Below are 18,712 nucleotides of genomic sequence, written 5' to 3'. Positions count from 1 at the left end.
TAATAAAATGTATAAATAGAGGATACTTGACTCTCTCACCTCCAGGCATCATAGCCCTCGCCGAGATCAACGAGGCACTTAACTCAGGTGATCATCATCAGACTCTCGCAGCCCTGCTCCTCCCTACAGCCAAGTTGAGTGGAGTGAACCCAGCCACAGCCAAACACTACCATGACATCCTACAATACACAAAGCAACTTCTCTGCCAGGTAATTCAACACACGTTTTGTTTCCATTTTATTTCTGTTGAAAAATATGTCCCTCCCACATTCACAGAACGAATTTTTTTTATGGCTGAATAAACACATTGTAACCACCCACTATACCTTAATCCTTAGTAGTTTTATTAGACAAACAGTAGGTATTTATCCCTCATGTTACTATGATTGTTTGTCTATTTTCATTTCAAATTGACGTCTAGAAATGCAAAATATGTCCAGCTAGGACATTATATACATACATGATAATGTTTATCATTGCAGGTTCAGGCTTCCCTTTTGGCAAACATTTGAAAAGTCCTTGAGCACATCTGACAACATCTGTAGCTTACTCCAGACCTTGTGCTGTCATACAAACAATATCTACAGAATATAAGTCACTTTTCATTTTCAAAGACCTCTTTGTGTCATTATGTTTATATTTGTTGTAGCTCTGACATGCACTGTGGCATTCAGCTGTTGAAATCAGTGTCCAGCCTGAACTTTAACATCCTTTCTTTACTTGAGGTTCCCTGTTGTGTCCAAACAATGGTCCAAGGATGTGTTGTTTTTTTTCTGTGTGCACACATCCAGTCTCATGTCGTACGCGCTGGTCTATGAGATATTTCAGGGAAGGAAATGAACTGTAGTTCTGAGGGGGGTGTCTTGGAAATGAGCAAACACAGGAAGGGATCCAGACAGCTGTGGAAGCAGCAGAGACAAACTGCCACCCTGTAGTATCCATACAGTCCGTCGTCCCCGCTGGAGAACACACGGATGTAGTGGGCGATGTGCAGGATTCCGCTGGGCAAGAAACACACCACAAAGATGATAAAGACCAGAGTGGTGACCCTGATAAAGGCTCTCCAGTCACAGCCAGACTGACCCAGGTGGTGGACCACCACCACATGAGCATAAATACAAATCAGGAAGGGCACTATAAAGCCCAGGCAAACCAGTATCAGCCTGTGCAGCATCAACAGGGAATATGATTTTTCTTCCAGTGGAAGTACATCATGGCAGGTAGTGATTCCCAGCAGGGGAACCTGATAGCTCTGCTTCACAAGAAGCTCTGGAAACACAGCAGCACCAAACAGGAACCATACAACCAAGCAGGTCCCCAGCGTCAGCATAGTCTTTGTCAGCCTGCGGTACAAAAACGGTCTGACCACAGCCAGGTAGCGCTTCAGGCTGATGCACGCTATCGTTTGAGCCGAACAGTAAACGTTGCCGTAAAACAGGGCCGTCATAAGCCGGCAGGACATTTCCCCAAATATCCAGTTGTTTCCGTTGAAGTGGTAGTGAACACGCAGTGCCAAGGAAAGCAGGAGCAGCAGGTCGGACAAGGCCAGGTTCAGATACAGAATCACTGTGGACATGGACTTGGCTCGGAGTCTGACTCTGAGGAATCCCAGAATGTACGCGTTGGAGGGGATGCCCACCAGCATGGCCAGGATGTATGCTGAAGGTATGACCCAGGTGCTGAGAATCCCTGTGGTGTAAGCTGTCACTGGGTCTTCTGGGTTCACATAGAGCCAAGGGTCCGCACTGGGATGGAGATGAGCCTGCAGCTTGTTTGTGTGATTGTGTTTGGACATCCACCCTTTGAAGGTTTTTGGTATCACAGCAGTTGAAGTGTTGGTTTTGGTTTTGTTTACTAGAAGTAGGTAGAAAAACAACACTATGTTTACAGGCATTTAAGTCATAGATTATACGTTTATTCATTCCATTTATTCATTTATTCATTTTGAGGATTTGTGTTAGACATGCTGTTAGTGTCTAACTTTGGGTCCTGGTTTAGAAACATTTTAAAATGGTGTTCACTTACCATCATGCTGAATGGTCTGCACCGCCATGAGACAAAGAAGTAATCCTGACACAAGGTCGGCCATGTCACTCTTCGGTCTGCAGCAGAGTTTTCAAAGCTTCTGTCGTGGTGTTGTGTCCTTTCTGTGCACTCCTCTCAAGCTCAGCTCCCCACTACTGTATGTGAGATGTTCGCCTGTTTGTATGGTGCAGGGAGCATGTTTCCTTTCTGCCTACGTCAGTAACTGCCCACTGACTCACTGGGGTGGACGGGACACTCCCAGTAGTTCAAACAGCTGAACAATTGAAACGTTTGTCTGTATTTATGGAACTCTTTTCTAGTCTCAAAGCTGCTTTGTGGATCAGGATAGTGAATGTTTTAAACCTTATCTGTCTGAAAATGTAGGCTACTCTCCTACCACTGTTACATTATTCAGTTGTTGGATCTTTATATGTAATTTCAATAAGGAACAATTTCTCATTTAAACATTACAACAGGTTATATGATTAAGAAAGTGCATTGTTTGGTTTCAGTTTTTCCCCATGAAGTGTCTCAGTTTAGTCACATATACACTGAGTGAAACAATGCACTTTACACAAAACTGAAGAAATGATCTTTTTTAAAAATAACTCTTGTGGGAAAGGCTTTTTGAGCCACAAGATTTGTTGTCCTCCCCATTAGGATTTTTTTAGCCTGCTTTTATTTGGCTGGGAAAATGTTGGTCATGTACAGAGATAAAGATTGAGGCGACTCTCACTCTGCTTAGGCTGTTTTAATGATGACTTCCTTCCCGTCCCCGTAGCCTCAGTCCCCAGCAGAGTACTCTTCAGAGTAAAATTACTCTACAGAGTAAAATTAGGCTGAAAAAACATTCATTGCCTTTGGTGTGATGCACACTGTACACTGGGGGATATGATAAATGTTTATTTTTTCTTTTTCCCTTTCCTTAGTTTTTACAACTGGACACAGGGGAAATGGTACTGCTTACGATTTGCAGTTGCTCTCTAATTGTACCAGCCTGTGAAGTGTCATTTTATTATGGTTTTGCTGTGAAGCTTTCCTGCTGTAGAGCTAGAACACTTCGAAAGCAAAAAATCCGCAATCCTAACTTGATAAATGTATACAATATGCATCCAAGAACCCTTTTAAAATGTCCATAATCTGATATCAAGTTAGTATTGTGCCGCTTATGCATGCAAGCATGTCTTTTTTTTTGAGTGCTTCACATACAGTTCTCCTCTCTAAACGGTAGATAAATGACCTTGTACTTTTTTGTGTTTTGTTGAGTGCAGAACTCTGGAGATGAGTCTGCAGTTCTGTGGCTGGACCAAATTCAAGAGGCCATACTCGCAGCCAACCAGGATGAAGAGGAGGCTCTCGCATGTACGCACACCCAGAGTTGAAGTTCACTCATCCATATCAAATTATCTCCGATGATAGAGATGTAGAATACAATGTTGTGATTGTCTGGAGGATGTGTTCAGATCACTGCACAGCTCATTTAGTTCATCACTGCTCTAAATGAAATTTTAGAGTCAGGAATTACAATTTTGTCTCTTGTCATATAAAATAATGTAGTGATCTGGCGGTGTTTCAGAGGAAGGCGTTCAGTTTCTGCAGATTTTTTATTCTCTAAACTGCTCTTTTATCTGTCAATCCAGCGTAGTAGACTGTGTTATTTTAAATAACCACATCCCTTGTTGTGCATTCTCACTTAGATCCTTGGTTTTTTCTTACTCAGCACAAATGTTCTGCTCTTACGTTCAATCTTGTTTGTTTTGCCAGTGGCAGCAGCAGAAGCTGATATTAATAAGACCGTGGCAGAGGGTGACTCTCAGAATACACTGAAGGCTCTGCAGGCTCCCAGTGCAGGACTGAGAGCGGTGCTGCCCGAATGTGCTGACACATACCAGGATGAACTGGGGCAGAAACAAGCCAACGGTGCTGCTGAAGGTAATTGAATCCATGCATCACCAAAATGGATGCTCTGACACCTTCACAGTGAGAATTCATTTGTTTTTCAGAGTTGGTATTCTACAAAATGTTCAGTGTGTCTAATGTTGTTGTTTTTTTCTGTTTTGCTCCAGGCAAGACAGATAGTGAGTGGGTAAAACATACCATGAAGGACAGATATGACTACTACTATAACTTGGAGACTGGAGAGGGCACCTGGGAGGAGCCTGAAGGATTTCAACAAAGGGATAGCCAGCTCAGCAAAGAAGAAATCCAGGTATTCTGTCTCTACAGTGTTCTTCTCCTTTAAAGCGACAGTACATCCTCATCGTGAGACCGAGTTAAAGTATGAAAAACCTTAAAAAAAATGTGTCTTCTTCCTCTCAGACTGTTGTCAGCTGCGTGACGGCAGAATATCACAGGGAGCAGTTATGGTTGGCCAACGAATCCTTTGTGACCCAGCTGCAGGCCAGGGTCAGAGGTTACCTGGTCAGGAAAAAGCACGCCCAGAGAATGGAGTATCTACACCAACAAGAGCCACATGTTGTCAAATTACAGGTAGTTTGCGGCTCCACTGTGAACTAATGTGGGCTATTGCAGGGGCAATATAGCAATAGCGATGGCAGTTAAACTCTTACAAATGATTGATTAATGTTCAATGATCCATGTTTTGATTTAACTGACATTTATAGTTCTTATGTTTTATTTTTTGGTCCTTTTGTTTTCTTTATTTTTCATGTATTTTTTCTTACAGGCTTGCTGGAAGGGTTACAAACAAAGGAAAATATACAACGATAGAATGAATTTGCTACAAGAAAATGTTTCTTCTGTTGTGAAGGTAGTCTTTTTTTATTTTTATGAAATGGCATTAATTTTAGTAGACAAGTGTAAAAACTGTGCTTCTTTCTTTTAAATGTCCTTGAAAGCACGAGCTACACACTTAAATAATCTTAGCAGCTTTGAGCTTTTGTTCATATTAAACATTTATACTGTATGTGCGCAATTTGACACTTAAAATGACATAAATCTAATGTTGTGTAGATCCAGTCTGTGGTGAAAATGTGGAAAGCCAAGCGTAAATACAATCAGAGGCTGCAGTTCTTTAAAGACCATGTGAGTATGACTTCAGTCAGTTGGCATCTTTTTTGATTTTGTTTGTTCCCGGTTTGTAAGACTCATTTTCCTTTTTCTTATTTGTGTTTTCAGGAAAAAGAAATTGTGAAGATCCAGGCTTTTCTGAAGGCCAACAAAGCCAGAGACGATTACAGAACCCTCAGTGAGTCAAAAAGGCATTTAATGTTCCTGCTGAGAAACTGAGCTTCACTGAAATAACACAAACAATTAGGATGTGAGAATAAAAATTGTCTGTATCTATAATTATTTTAATTTAGAATTCTTCTTAAAAATCTATGTTTTCCTGATTTAAAGACTGCATTAGAGCAAGACACCACTAATATGTGACTGCTCTAGCTCTACTACTTTAGTCATCTTAATTAAATTACTCTTGTTTTCTTTTCCATGGTTTTATATCATGATGTGTATTGTTTTAAAACTTCATTAACTATCACTTAACTATAGTAGCATTTAGGTGAAGTGTGCTAATCTTTCAAATTTTCTTTAAGCTGGGGCCAAGGACCCCCCTCTGTCAGTGGTGCGAAAGTTTGTCCACTTGCTGGAGCAGAGTTCTCTGGATCTGCAGGAAGAGCAGGAAGTGACACGGCTCAGGGAGGAAGTGGTCACCAAGATTCGCTCCAATCAGCAGATGGAGAAAGACCTGAACCTGATGGACATAAAGATTGGACTGCTTGTGAAGAACAGGATCAGCCTGCAGGTTGGCAACCTTTTTCACTTTAATGTGGTGCTTTTTATTGTGTCCTGTTCTTATACTTAAAGCATTTGATGTTTGTTTCTTTCAAAAGGACGTTGTGTCCCATAGTAAGAAAATGAAGAACAAGAAAAATAAAGCAAGTAAAGATGACTTGACTGCAGGAGAAAGAGTGGGTATTAAAGGCCTAAATAAAGGAAAAAGAAGAAAACTGGAAGCCTACCAACATCTCTTTTACCTGCTACAGGTATTACAAAAAACTAAAATTCTTCAATACAATTCTTCTACAATTTGCATCTACCGTAAGTCCAGTTACGTACATGTAATGTTCCTACTTCTCTATTTTTCTTGCCTTTCAGACTAATCCATCATATCTGGCCAAGCTAATCTTCCAGATGCCCCAAAATAAGTCAACTAAATTTATGGACACGGTAATCTTCACCCTGTACAACTACGCTTCCAACCAGAGAGAGGAGTGCTTACTGCTCAAACTCTTCAAGACTGCTTTGGAGGAGGAAATCGAGTGAGAACTCTTTGCTGTTTTGTGTTTTGGTTTGACTGTTTTGTGGACATTAACTGATGTCTCTGTGTGCTTCAGTTCTAAGGTAGACCAGATCCAGGATATAGTCACAGGGAATCCAACCGTCATCAAGATGGTTGTGAGCTTCAACAGAGGTGCACGGGGCCACAACGCATTGAGGCAGCTTCTGGCCCCTGTGGTCAAAGACCTCATAGAGGACAAGAATTTGGGCATCAACACCAACCCGGTGGACGTGTACAAAGCCTGGGTGAACCAGCTGGAGACGGCTACTGGAGAGGCCAGGTGGGAAAATGACTGAGGCACTCTTGCATTTTTACCATAGATAAGTGTGCGTAGTTATGATAAATGTTTGTCTCATGTTTGTCTCCCCTCAGTAAGCTGCCTTATGAAGTGACGCCGGAGCAGGCCATGTCACATGAGGAAGTACGCAACAGGCTGGAGGCGTCCAGTCTGGCTCTACGCTCTGCTACAGATAAAGTCTTGAACTCCATTGTCTCCTCACTGGATAATATCCCGTAAGTTTTGGGGATCTGCGAAATGTCACAGAAATGTCCACTCATCCATGTTTGCTGTGACAGTTTTGTTTTTCAGTGTTTGGTTCAAGTGTGTTTGGCATGATTTTATTTACGAGTTTCATTTTGCTTCTTTTTTTTCAGCCACACATTTAAGAAAGAAACCAGTACATGACTTTAATATTTAATTGAAAATGTTTTATCTAAAACCCAATACCATACTGTTATGGTGGTTTTGGGATAAAAGCACACACATATAATTCTAAATTCTACTAAATTGATACAGATGCATTGGAATAAATATAAGTTATAAATGAATGTAAACAAATAAGATTTTGTTATAGTTTATTTGTTTACCTGCAATCTAAGGTATGTTTCTGTGAAACCGGAAAAACTTATGAACACAAATTACATATCTTATCACTTAACTGTATAGCATCTAGTTTTCCATTTTCACATCCTCTTTTTCCAAGTGTTTATGTTCTAATTTTACAATATAATGAGGGCAGTGTTCGTACACTAAAGCTAGACAAAATAGATATGATGATACGCTTTGGCGTGTAATTTACCTCTCGTTCTGGTAGTTTAGGGTTGAGCTTCGTGTTAGGTCATGGTTATTACCAGAGAATCGTCACTGTGGTTAGAAGTAGTGCTCTTGTCCAAAACAATAACACAGCTGTGCTTTCCATATCCAACCATGTCCAAGTAAATCACTTTTATGATTTATGAAGTAAATTATTCATTTTTTAACTTACTTTTTACACTTGTGTATGCATATATACCACTAGATGGTGATGTTGGATTATTCACTTGGCCAAGAAATCAATTATGAATACATGATATGCGACACCGAAACACATCAGTTATTACAGTTACTAATTCAGGTGCTAAGGCTTCATTTTAAACCCTGTTTTCCATCCATTTAGTTCACTCTATCATTTATCGTACAGTAAATGGAAGTTGTGATTGCATGTTGTTTGTTCATGTCCCATCAATGCTTTTGTTTGTTTTGCATGTAGTTATGGCATGAGATACATAGCAAAAGTTCTGAAGAACACCCTCCATGAAAAGTTTCCAGACGCCTCAGAAGACGAGCTGATGAAGGTAGCAGCCCTCATCAGTACACATGTACACACACGTGTGTTTACACTCACTGTACCGTACATTTAGACTGTCTCCACAACATTATGTCTCACTCACTGGCTTCATTCATATTACCAGACTATTTATTTGGTTGTGCCTCATATCTTTTCATTCATTCTCATTTGTTGATTTTCAAATCAGATTTGTGTCACTTCAGTATGTGGTCTTAGATCAAATATACATCTGTTTTATCAGAATCCATGCTGCTTTTTTGCCTGTACAAATGCAATTAGCATTTTTGTCATCAACCTGCATCAGTAGTGCGGCAAAATCCAACAAATATCTCACCAACATAATGAAATTTTCCCTGTGGGGGATCAGTAAAGGTTAATCCTATTTAAAACGTCTCCCACTTCAATAACAAATGGTCTGGCAAATATTTTCTGTTGTTGACATTTGTAGTTATGAATGTGAAACCCTCAAATTTGATATGTTATGAATCATGAATGGAATGAATCACATTTGAATAGAATTTGACAGATGTTTTTTTACATATTTTTCCTTAGATTGTAGGAAACCTGCTGTACTACCGCTACATGAACCCGCCCATCATTGCGCCCGACGGCTTCGACATCATTGACATGTCGGCGGGAGGGCAGCTCCACCCGGACCAGCGTCGTAACCTGGGGTCTGTGGCGAAGATGCTCCAGCACGCTGCTGCCAATAAGCTGTTTGAGGGCGAGAACGCACACATGACCCCTATGAACAAATACATCTCTCAGACATATGAGAAGTTTAGGTAAGAAGTGAAAGCAGAAATGAATATTGACGTAAAAATCATGCTGGTTGAAGTGTTCAGAAGGCAGTGTGGGAAAGATGGTCTTCCAGTGTGACTACATAGTCACATACTGTGTGGATTTCATGAATGCTCGCAAACAATATGCTAAAGTTGGTAGAGAAAGAGGAAATGCTCCTTTTAATAACAAAGACAGGAGAGTTATAAAACTAAAGCAGCAGCAAAGGAAGAAGCTACTCCATCAAAACATGTAGTGAATTTCACTCCAGAGGGGCTTCGTTGTGGTTCTGGTTTCGGTTCCCAAACTTAATTTTGTATTGGCCGGTGGGTTCAAACTGAAGATTCAAATTTGGTTCTCCACTAGAACCAAAAAATACTGGTTCATCATAAGTGGACATGGCATATTCTGGGTTGTGAAGACAGAACAGAAAGTAGAGGAATGATGGAAATTTTGCCGGGGGTTGAGTCAGAACCAGATCCTATGTCTGTCTAAAAGCACTAAAAGAGGAAGGGCTGGACCAGAATGTGTCTTCTTCTTATCTGACCTACATTACTGTGATTTGAATTTGTCATTACTGGAAATCCACATAAATCTTAATCCACTCTACTGGATTAAGTCTGTGGAAGCCACTTCTCTGTATGACAAAGTAGAAATCAATAGCACATCAACAACAATTAAGCATTCAGATTAAAAGACTGGACTAAAAAGGTCCTTTTTTTTTTTTCTTTCAGGGCTTTTTTCCAGTCTGCTTGTGACGTTCCTGAACCTGAGGAGAAGTTTAACATTGATGAATACTCAGACATGGTGACCCTGAGCAAACCTATCATCTACATCTCAATAGAGGAGATCATCAATACTCACTCGGTAAATCCAAGCAAAATAACTTGTCTACCACCTCTTTCTGTGGATTAGCCTGGATTATAGATCCAGTGGGTTATTTTTCATTTAGGAGGTTTTTTTTTGACATGACAACACACAGAAGTATGTTTGTAGTGCACAATTACTTTAAAAGTAAATAGTTCAGGTTTCTTTAGCCTTAGATTAAATCTTACGTATAGACTTAAGAAAAGGTCCTTGTATTACAGAGGCTGCCATCTTGCTCTCCCATGTTTCTACAGTCCCCTCCTGTCCATTTCCCATCCTTTGTGATCTATAGTTTCTCACACAGCCACTTATTTTTCTTCGCTCTTTCATCTTCATGTTTCCTTTCTTTATGTTTTGAGACCAAGAAACAAGGTATTAGTGACCCATCAGTTTCACTCATCATGTCAAAGGGAACAGTGGACATACGCATGTTGATGTTATAATGTCCTTGTTTAAGATGTAACGATGAGACATGATGCATTTATTTTTGTTCATAGCCTACAGGTACTTACTAGGTAGTGGATAATGCACATAACCTTTGTTACCTATGAATTATAAAACTGTTTGGTTGTTTGTTCATTAATAAGAAACTAAATGAATCGCAATGTCGCAAAAACGTTTCACAAAATATCTTAAATATTCAGTGTGTAGGAATTATTGATATCTAATGGTGAGACTGCAGTTGTGTCAGAGAACTACAGTGACCTTTGTAGTCTAAAGTAGTCTAAACTGTCTAAAGTAGAAAAGGCTTATTTAAAACAATTACACGTACAAATTAACATGATTACATATTAAATTTATGCCAATGAATCCTATTAAATGTTACACTCCGAATTTTTTGACTGTAAGTATGAAGTCTAATCACATGTGTGTGTATTTGTTCAGTTGTTGCTGGAACATCTGGAGGCCATCTCTCCAGACCACAATGACTTGTTACATGAGCTGCTGCAGGACCTGGGAGACGTGCCCGACGTCGAGTCTTTGTTTGGTACAGTCACACTTTCACTTGTGTATTATATCATGGGTCGGTTACAGTATGTTTGACTTTCTCTCAACCTGAACTATGACTTATAACTTTGATTTCAGGTGAAGGAGCAGTGGACCCAAGTGACCCAAACCGAGAGAGTGCTCTACATCAGCTGGCAAAGACGGAAATCTCCCTCACACTGACCAGCAAGTTTGAGCTGCTGGAAGGAGACGACAAAGACCTGAAGACTCTTATAACAAAGTAAGTTTGGAGTTTGAGACAAAATAATTAATGCATGTCAAACATATCGTTAAATTTTGAATTGTCAGGCCACGGAGCCACACTGTAAACGCTGTGTGATGCACTTCATTTAACCTTTCCTTACACAAACACACGTGTGTTTTTTATGGCTATCACTCACTCGCTTGTCTTTGTTATCTTTCCTGCTCTTCTATTGTTTCCTGTCCAAAAAGGAAGGGGTTTGGTGGTCAGGGTTATCTGGCCTATAAACATGTATCCGTCTGCATCACTTTCTTAAAAGGGATCGTGTGAGCTGGTGTTTTTCCTGGTGTTACTTCATTTACCAAACTGAATGTGATCGGTATTTCTGAGTTTACATGGGCATGTCCTCTAAACTGTAATTGTTATAAAAAATTGCTGTTAAAAAGCTTTTTTGAAGTTTATTTTAAATGATGAAAGTCAGTTTTAAGAAATATTAGCTAGGTCTATAATGTATCATATAATATTCTCCTTATGGCAAAATTTCTGTGCCATCTGTTAAATATGGACAAATATAAACTAGATGATGCATATTATGATTTGTAATTATTTGAAAATATTAATATTATAAGGTAAGGTAATATTAAAATATTACCTTCTCATGGGGGGGGGGGAATTGATACAACGAACTATCGTGATCTATCACTTTTAAGACTCTTTTTTTTGCCTTTTTTTACCGATGTTACAAATGAACATTAAACCTTTTTGTGGATTAGCATAAGATTAGCCGAGTGCTCACTCTCACTAGAGTGGTTCCTAGTATATCGCAAAATATTGATTTCACAAAATAATACTCAGTATATCGCAATATCGTGATAATATTGTATCGTGGCGATTCCCGAACCTACTTCTCATAAATGTTTTCTACTGGTAGTATTTATTGTTAAGAATAAAATATGTGTATTGATGAAGAATTCATGTCCGCTGAGAATATTGGTTTGTATTTTATGTTTGGATACTAAAAACACTTTTCCCACAAAGATTGATCTGAATTTGTTTTTGGTTTTGTGACATTGTACCTGAAATAAAATAATATATTTGTGTGTGTATGTGTTAATCAGGACAAAGAAGCTCATTGTGGATGTGATTCGGATTCAACCTGGAGAGACTTTACCTGAAATTCTTGAGACCCCGGCTACTGCTCCACAGGTGAAAAGACATTAAATTAATGCATTAAATGATGTAAATATTCCTTTTGGGTCTTTTTTCCTGTACCTGTTCTGCTGCTTCTAAAAATGACTTCCCTCTTGAAGGAGTTGGAGCATGTAAAGATTGTGGAGTGGCGAGCGGTCCAGGATGCTCAGACACCGGAGGGTCTGAAGAGCAACCCGGGTGTTCTCGAGGACAGCCAGCTGCCTCTGGAGCAGAAGAAGAGGAAGATCCTCAGGAACCTGAGGAACCTGGAGCAGGCCGGCCTCGCCACTGCCACCAACAAATACCAGGACCTCATCAACGACATATCAAAGGTTAATACGCAACTCTTCATTCTTATCGATGGACATGTGCCCTCAGTGCTAACATGTAAGCGCCGCTATAACACTTTCATATGCAATTGACAGGACATTCGCTACCAGCGACGCTACAGGCAGAGGAGGAAGGCTGAGCTTGTGAAGCTCCAGCAGACGCTGACGGCGCTCAACGCGAAGACGGCTTTCCACCAGGAACAGATGAATTATTACGATACTTACATCAAGACCTGCCTGGATAACCTCAACAGGAAGTGAGTGGCACAGAATTTAGAAAAAATGATTTATTTTATCTCGATGTGGGTCTGATGGATGTGGGGAGACGTCACTTGATTTAATGCAACGCACCACTGTGCTCTGTGTCGCCAGGAATTCTCGCAGATCAATAAAACTGGACAGCAAAGGAGAAGAAAAGGGCAGCAAGAAGTGGAAGCCTCAGTCTCTAAAGTACACTGCAGCCAGGCTGCATGAGAAGGGAGTCGTTCTGGAGATAGAAGGGCTTCAGACAAACCAGTGAGTTGAGCCTGGAGAACAGAGTTGGCAAACTCGTCACTTAATATCAAGTTATAATGAGTTATTACTTCGCCCCACAGAGTGGGAGTGAAATATTGTTTTTAGTGGCTCTGTGTGTCTCTGCGTCTGTCTGTCTGTCTGTGTTCCAGAGGCCGCCAGAGGCTTGTTGCATGAATGGGGTGAAGTCTGCATCTCTGATGGCCTTGTTTCTGGGGTTTTTTCAAATTAATAGAAGCATTTTGTGTCAACTATTTTTGTTCCATATCAAAACAAACACTTTCATTTTAAAATTAGGTGAAATATCATCATGAATATTATTATTTCAATGTCTTTTTATCAAAAACTATGTGAACAGTTTGACAGGCGTCTCTTTTTACTATTGTGGTCTACGTGAAAATTGCTTTTTGGGCCGCATGAGCATTTTTAGTTGCTGGAATAAAAATTAGCCACAAGCCATATGGGGGAGGGATGTTATGCTGCAATACATTATTTACCAACTATGTTTAAGTACCAACCTTCAAGCTTGAAAATCTCCAGTTCTTTCCTCCTGTTGATTTCCGTGGAAAGTTTAAAAACAAATTTATTTTTGAGACATTTATTCATGATAAAAGCACAATTCAACTCAAATCTGCCAACACGGGGGGGAAAAATTAGCTGAAGTGGATGGAAATTCTAAAAGATCACTGAATAATGGCTTTGTTTTCCCGTCTTTGTGCTGTGTTGTCATTTTCTTCCACTAATCCCGTGTTATTGTCTCTCAGGTTTAAAAATGTCATGTTTGACATTTCACCCTCTGAGGAAGTTGGGGACTTTGAGGTAAAGGCGAAGTTTATGGGAGTCGAAATGGAAAAAGTCCAGCTTCATTTCCAGGTAAACGTTTGGCAAACTTTCCGTGAAATGGAGCCATCACACAGACGTGATGCCAGGTGGTTTTTCCACATTTCCTGTTGTGGAAAGAATAATATTTTCCAGCTCAGACTCAGCTCAGACTCAGCTCAGTGATGAGTCTGTACTTTTTCTTTCTGATAATGAAGAACTAAAGAGGATAATATGAGTTGAACATTATTGTTGTTGTCTTTTGTGTCTTCAGGACCTCCTTCAGCTGCAGTACGAGGGTGTGGCCGTGATGAAGATGTTCGACAAAGCCAAAGTGAATGTCAACTTGCTCATTTTCCTCCTCAACAAGAAATTCTATGGAAAATAAAGAACATGATAAAGAGCAAAGAGAGAGGAAACAGACTGTGCCTTCTCACAGATATGAGTTTAACGACCACAGCGAGTTCAGGCGAGAGGTTTATGTTTGTGTTTCGTTTAATTATGATTTCATGGATCACCCCAAAAAATGAATGTTCGCTATTATATTATATGTCCACTGTATTATGTCCAGTCTGTATTTTTCTATGTGGTTGATTGTAAAATGTAAAGTGATTTTTAAGAATTAAATGTTAATGTTATTCATACTATCTTTGTAAAAGATGCTAAAAAAAACAGAAGAACACTGTTGGATTTGATGGGAATTCACATGAAGTCGAACTCGCTCTCTATGAACTACTGTAGTTTACCAGTGCCTTTTTAATTACTGCTTTAAAGAAACATGTTTTAATAAATAAAACATTTAAACTTTTTAAAAGTTGCATGAATTTATGTATTTTTAACAACGCTTGAACAATGCGAGTGATAAATTGCACATGTTTTTCGTGTATTTTAGGGAATATGTTGAAAATTACTATTATGATATTATTTCTTTTGATTTTGGGGCGGCGACAAGTGTGCACTGAGGGGGAGGAGGTGTGGCTTTCCACACTGAGCTGTAATAACAGGTTTGATGCTGTGAAGACAACAGAGAAGTGACTGAAGTGACTTGTGTCCTGGCAAACAAATCATCTCAACACGTGTGTAGAGGATGCACAGTAAAGCCATGGTTCACCTGTTTGTGGGATTGTTGTTGTTTTCTCTCTCGGCCTCAGTTTTCTCCTTCCAAAATGGTAAGTCACTCACTTAAAGTCTTAAATACATGTGTTGTGAAAGTTTGAACACACGATAATGGTTGGTAGTGGATTTATAATAATTAATAAGACCACTATAGTTTGTGCAGGAATGAATTCTGCAGGACTTTTACTCGTGTAAGACTATTTCCTCTGAAAATAATTGCACCATTTCCTGCATACAGTTGCTTCTGTTGAAAGATAATGTAGCCCATAATTTCCTTTATGTCTGGCCAAATAGACAATAGACTGGGCTGTAGTCTATTGAATATAATGAAGTGGAAAACTTGTTGAATTTCACATTAAACAAAAAGAACTATCAATATTTCTAATTATGTCAGTGACAGAAGGTTGTGGACAGGGAAAAACGACTGCACGTCAGTAAAGTTTTGACTTATTAATTTATATCAAACATCTACCATATGAAATTGTAAAACAAAAGTGCTTAAAATCAACTTTCCTCAAGCAGTTAAATGCCATAATTGATCATAATCTAATTGTGTTTCAATTATTAGTGTATTTATTAATTAAAATACATGAATATCTAATATCTGTAAAATGTTGATGCATATATATGCATTTAATACTTTTAATGATTGGAGTTGGAAAACAATAGTCGGAAATGTGGAAAAAATGCTGACTCAGTATAAAGAAAATATTTGGGGGACTAACTAAAGGGGAAAATATAATACACATATATCCACATGATTGTGAAAAGTATTTTAATAAGGTTTATAAAGAAATGAATGTGTTTATAATGTGACATATTTTAGCATAAATATGGGTCAAGGTCAAATTTATTTATGCTAAAAAACAGCAATGGAAACAATATATAAAAATAGACGAGGGGCTATTAAGAACTGCAACCAATAAAATAAAATAAATATACATTAAAAGCTCAAAGTAAATAAGTTCATTTTGTAGCAAAGACTTAAAGGGATGTCATCCATTCTTTATTTATTTAAATTTCTGTCAGATCTTTTACTCAGAAAACTCAGAAAACACAGTGAAGAGAAGTGCAGGGCTTTTATTTTCGACTTTTTTGTCAATTTTATTTATTTATATTTTTATCAGACCCAACTTCCTCTGTTGTTGTGGGAATTAGACGTTTATCCCAGATCCACTGTCTGATGATCAAATAACACCTTACCTCTGGAAATGAGATTAAAAAATGTGTTCATTTTTGGGTGAAGTGGCCCTTTTGAAACGTTGAATCAATATAATAATAATAATATAATAACTGTTCCACGGCCACAGAAAAGGCTGTGTCCTCTTCAGTTTTAAGTCTAGAACTAAGAACGTCCATATGCTGCTCAGTTGTCGACCTCAGTGCTCAACTCAGTCAGATGATTTAAAAACAAGCAATAAATAAAACACTCTCTAAAACCTAGTGGATTTTTCTAAAGATGAAAAATAAGAGATGTTTATTCAGCTCTGTTTCTCTCTTTAAAGACTCACTACTTCTACCAAGGACTTTCTCTGGTCACTCTGTGCTGGTCACTAAGGAAGAGCCTGTGGAGTTCGTTGACCTGCGCGTGTTAGAGAACTTAAAGGATGACGCAGATTCTGGCTCAGGTTCTGGGCAGGAGCCGGCGGGAGGAGGACACGCTCGTCTACCAAAGCGTCGCTATGTTGTCTCCGAGGAGGCCAAAGGTTTCCTCCAGGGTCGCCTGTCGACGAGCTTCGTCCCGACAGTTTACACCCTCGTCTTCATCGTCAGTGTGCCCTTGAACCTCGTCACCATGGTGATGTTTGTGCATCACATCCGTCCCAGAAAGCCGGCGGTGATCTACATGCTGAACCTGGCCTGCTCTGACCTGCTGTTTGGCCTTCTCCTTCCCTTCAAGATCGCCTACCACTACCATGGCAACAACTGGATCTATGGCTCCTTCATGTGCAGAGTTGTCACATCAGCCTTCTACTGCAACATGTACTGCTCTGTGCTGCTCATCATGTGCATCAGCATCGACCGCTTCCTGGCCGTGGTTTACCCCATGAACTCGCTGACGTGGCGCAGTCCTCAGACGGCCTCGGCCGTTTGTGGCGCGATGTGGCTGCTGGCGCTCGGAGGGGTCGTCCCACTGCTCACCTCAGGGCAGACCATCTATCTGTCTGACCTGGACATCACCACCTGCCATGACGTGCAGGACGTGGAGAAACTTCAGGCCTACTATCTTTACTTCTTTCCCATCTACTCGTCTGTCTTCTTCTTCATCCCTCTGGTCTTCACCGTTGTCTGCTACATACGAATCATCCAGGCTTTGGCGGCAGCCAACGTGGAGAATCGCTCCAGAAAGACTCGGGCCATGGTGATGGTGTTTGTGGTGCTGGTGGTGTTTGTGGTCTGCTTCACTCCCACCAACATCATCCTGATGGTTCACTACGTCCAGCTGTCCCACAGCTCGGGTGACAGCTCCTATCAGGCGTACCTGCTCTCCATGTGTGTGGGCAGCCTCAGCTGCTGTCTGGACCCAGTCCTTTACTACTTTGGCTCGTCTCAGTGCCAGAAGCAGATGGCGCTGCTGTTCAGGTGCCGGCGACTTAAGCAGGGAGAGAGCAGCTCCGAGACGCAGAGCACAAGAACCAGTGGGCGGACAACAGACAGCAGCAGGTTATGTAAGATGGAGAGTGGTCAAAGTGGCCCTGGGTGCCAGTACAGCAGGCTGGTGGCCTAATTCAAATGAGCATCTAGGCTGGTCAGGAGGGGGTCGGTCAAGTGGAGGAAAGAACTACTTTCCAGTCTGGGTGGACAATATGAGCTAAAATTATATCATGATATTCAATTATGATATCAAAATAAAGATGATATTTCACTTCAAAATAAAAGTGTTTGTGTTGATATGGAATGATACAGAGTGCACCATAAAAACATATTTATGAATCTATAAATGTCAAAGACAGACAGATACAACTCATTATCATAAGTTGATTTTAAGTGGCGGGCCGCATGAAATCAATTGGGGGGCCACATGTGGCCCACGAGCCGCGAGTTTGAGACTTCTGGTTTAAAGCATCTATAGGCCTATGTATTTGAAAACATTACAAAGAAAATTCATGGGTATGATCAACTGTAATACCAGCACCTTCACTTGTTTTTTGTTCTTCATGTGTATTACATGTTTTGCCGTGAATACAGTTTCCCCAGTGCTGTGTCATCATTTTTAAACTTAAACACGTTGCTACGCTGTCTGTGTGCGTAAAACATACTACGTAGAGCGTTGTTATCGGCTGATATTGCTACTGCCAATTTCGACTTCTGATGTGTTAATGGAACGCGACATTTTACCTGCTGAATTTTCATGTTTCAAAATGAATGCTGGAAATATTTTAGGGGAGTGATTGGCCAGAATTGACATAATGTCAAGTCATGTCATGTCTCCAAAGCACCAACAGAGGGCGTGCTACAATCACAGATGGCTGACACTCAGCAATTATGAGGAAACTATCCAGAAACTTTAAGTGTTATCATTTGGCTTTTAGATTGCATTAAAAAATGTTACAAAACCTTGAAAACCTTGAAACCATAATTTAAAATTGTCTTTCCTCTTTTTTCCCCACACTCTTTTACTTTTGTTTGTGTCAAACTGATGGCCGACTTTCAATAACTACTAATTCTAGCATGTTTTTGAATATTCACATCATCACATTTTATACTCATTACTATTTCAGATTAAATGTGTTTAATATTTACAAAATGTATGATTATAAAGTCAGATTAAATGGATTTACCAGCAGGTTTTAGTCCGTATATGTTGAGCTTGATGTTTCTTATTTATTTTGATTAAAAACCTACAATTTAACTTTTTTTGTTGTTTTAATTATTTGTATTGTACATTATGTCCACTGTGGTCACATTCTATGAGTGAAAGTGCCAAAATTAAATAAATAAATACACCATAAAATAATTACTATAACGTGTCATT

The 18,712-nt window shown here is 39.7% G+C and overlaps 3 protein-coding genes across 3 annotated transcripts in view; 2 read left to right on the top strand and 1 right to left on the bottom strand.

Moving 5' to 3' along the window:
• iqgap2 (IQ motif containing GTPase activating protein 2) overlaps positions 1–14,429 on the top strand; it is a 32,939-nt gene extending 18,510 nt beyond the window's left edge. The window contains exons 15-38 of the mRNA XM_044026613.1: positions 46–209; positions 3,297–3,387; positions 3,790–3,957; positions 4,092–4,234; positions 4,345–4,515; positions 4,712–4,795; positions 4,999–5,070; positions 5,164–5,233; positions 5,580–5,788; positions 5,877–6,029; positions 6,142–6,305; positions 6,381–6,605; positions 6,698–6,838; positions 7,855–7,939; positions 8,485–8,717; positions 9,447–9,579; positions 10,465–10,567; positions 10,666–10,807; positions 11,887–11,974; positions 12,079–12,291; positions 12,385–12,545; positions 12,661–12,804; positions 13,566–13,674; positions 13,895–14,429. Coding sequence (XP_043882548.1) covers positions 46–209; positions 3,297–3,387; positions 3,790–3,957; positions 4,092–4,234; positions 4,345–4,515; positions 4,712–4,795; positions 4,999–5,070; positions 5,164–5,233; positions 5,580–5,788; positions 5,877–6,029; positions 6,142–6,305; positions 6,381–6,605; positions 6,698–6,838; positions 7,855–7,939; positions 8,485–8,717; positions 9,447–9,579; positions 10,465–10,567; positions 10,666–10,807; positions 11,887–11,974; positions 12,079–12,291; positions 12,385–12,545; positions 12,661–12,804; positions 13,566–13,674; positions 13,895–14,008 — 3,380 coding nt within the window. The 3' untranslated portion in view covers positions 14,009–14,429. The remainder of the gene's footprint in view (positions 1–45; positions 210–3,296; positions 3,388–3,789; positions 3,958–4,091; positions 4,235–4,344; positions 4,516–4,711; positions 4,796–4,998; positions 5,071–5,163; positions 5,234–5,579; positions 5,789–5,876; positions 6,030–6,141; positions 6,306–6,380; positions 6,606–6,697; positions 6,839–7,854; positions 7,940–8,484; positions 8,718–9,446; positions 9,580–10,464; positions 10,568–10,665; positions 10,808–11,886; positions 11,975–12,078; positions 12,292–12,384; positions 12,546–12,660; positions 12,805–13,565; positions 13,675–13,894) is intronic.
• On the bottom strand, positions 214–2,223 carry f2rl2 (coagulation factor II (thrombin) receptor-like 2). Its single transcript, XM_044026617.1, has 2 exons — positions 2,026–2,223; positions 214–1,854 (listed from the first exon to the last, which is right to left on the bottom strand). The coding sequence occupies exons 1-2, from the start codon at positions 2,087–2,089 to the stop codon at positions 794–796; spliced, it is 1,125 nt and encodes a 374-aa protein (XP_043882552.1). The 5' UTR covers positions 2,090–2,223; the 3' UTR covers positions 214–793.
• A 66-nt stretch (positions 14,430–14,495) lies between the features above and the next one.
• f2r (coagulation factor II (thrombin) receptor) lies at positions 14,496–18,694 on the top strand. Its single transcript, XM_044026616.1, has 2 exons — positions 14,496–14,789; positions 16,242–18,694. The coding sequence occupies exons 1-2, from the start codon at positions 14,708–14,710 to the stop codon at positions 17,462–17,464; spliced, it is 1,305 nt and encodes a 434-aa protein (XP_043882551.1). The 5' UTR covers positions 14,496–14,707; the 3' UTR covers positions 17,465–18,694.
• Positions 18,695–18,712: the final 18 nt, after the last annotated feature.

The sequence above is a fragment of the Solea senegalensis genome, linkage group LG5 (genome assembly GCF_019176455.1).
Source record: "Solea senegalensis isolate Sse05_10M linkage group LG5, IFAPA_SoseM_1, whole genome shotgun sequence".
Classification (NCBI taxonomy): Eukaryota; Metazoa; Chordata; class Actinopteri; order Pleuronectiformes; family Soleidae; genus Solea; species Solea senegalensis.
Note: the sequence above shows the minus strand (reverse complement) of the source record. Positions and strands in the feature narration are given on the sequence as shown.

What these genes read in the sequence shown, in the direction of transcription:
- f2rl2 (XM_044026617.1), bottom strand. Translation starts at nt 2,089, where the DNA reads ATGGCCGACCTTGTGTCAGGATTACTTCTTTGTCTCATGGCGGTGCAG. An exon ending in GCAGACCATTCAGCATGATG is followed by an intron (nt 1,855 to 2,025) that starts GTAAGTGAACAC and finishes ACCTACTTCTAG; the next exon opens with TAAACAAAACCAAAACCAAC.
- f2r (XM_044026616.1), top strand. Translation starts at nt 14,708, where the DNA reads ATGCACAGTAAAGCCATGGTTCACCTGTTTGTGGGATTGTTGTTGTTT. An exon ending in AGTTTTCTCCTTCCAAAATG is followed by an intron (nt 14,790 to 16,241) that starts GTAAGTCACTCA and finishes CTCTCTTTAAAG; the next exon opens with ACTCACTACTTCTACCAAGG.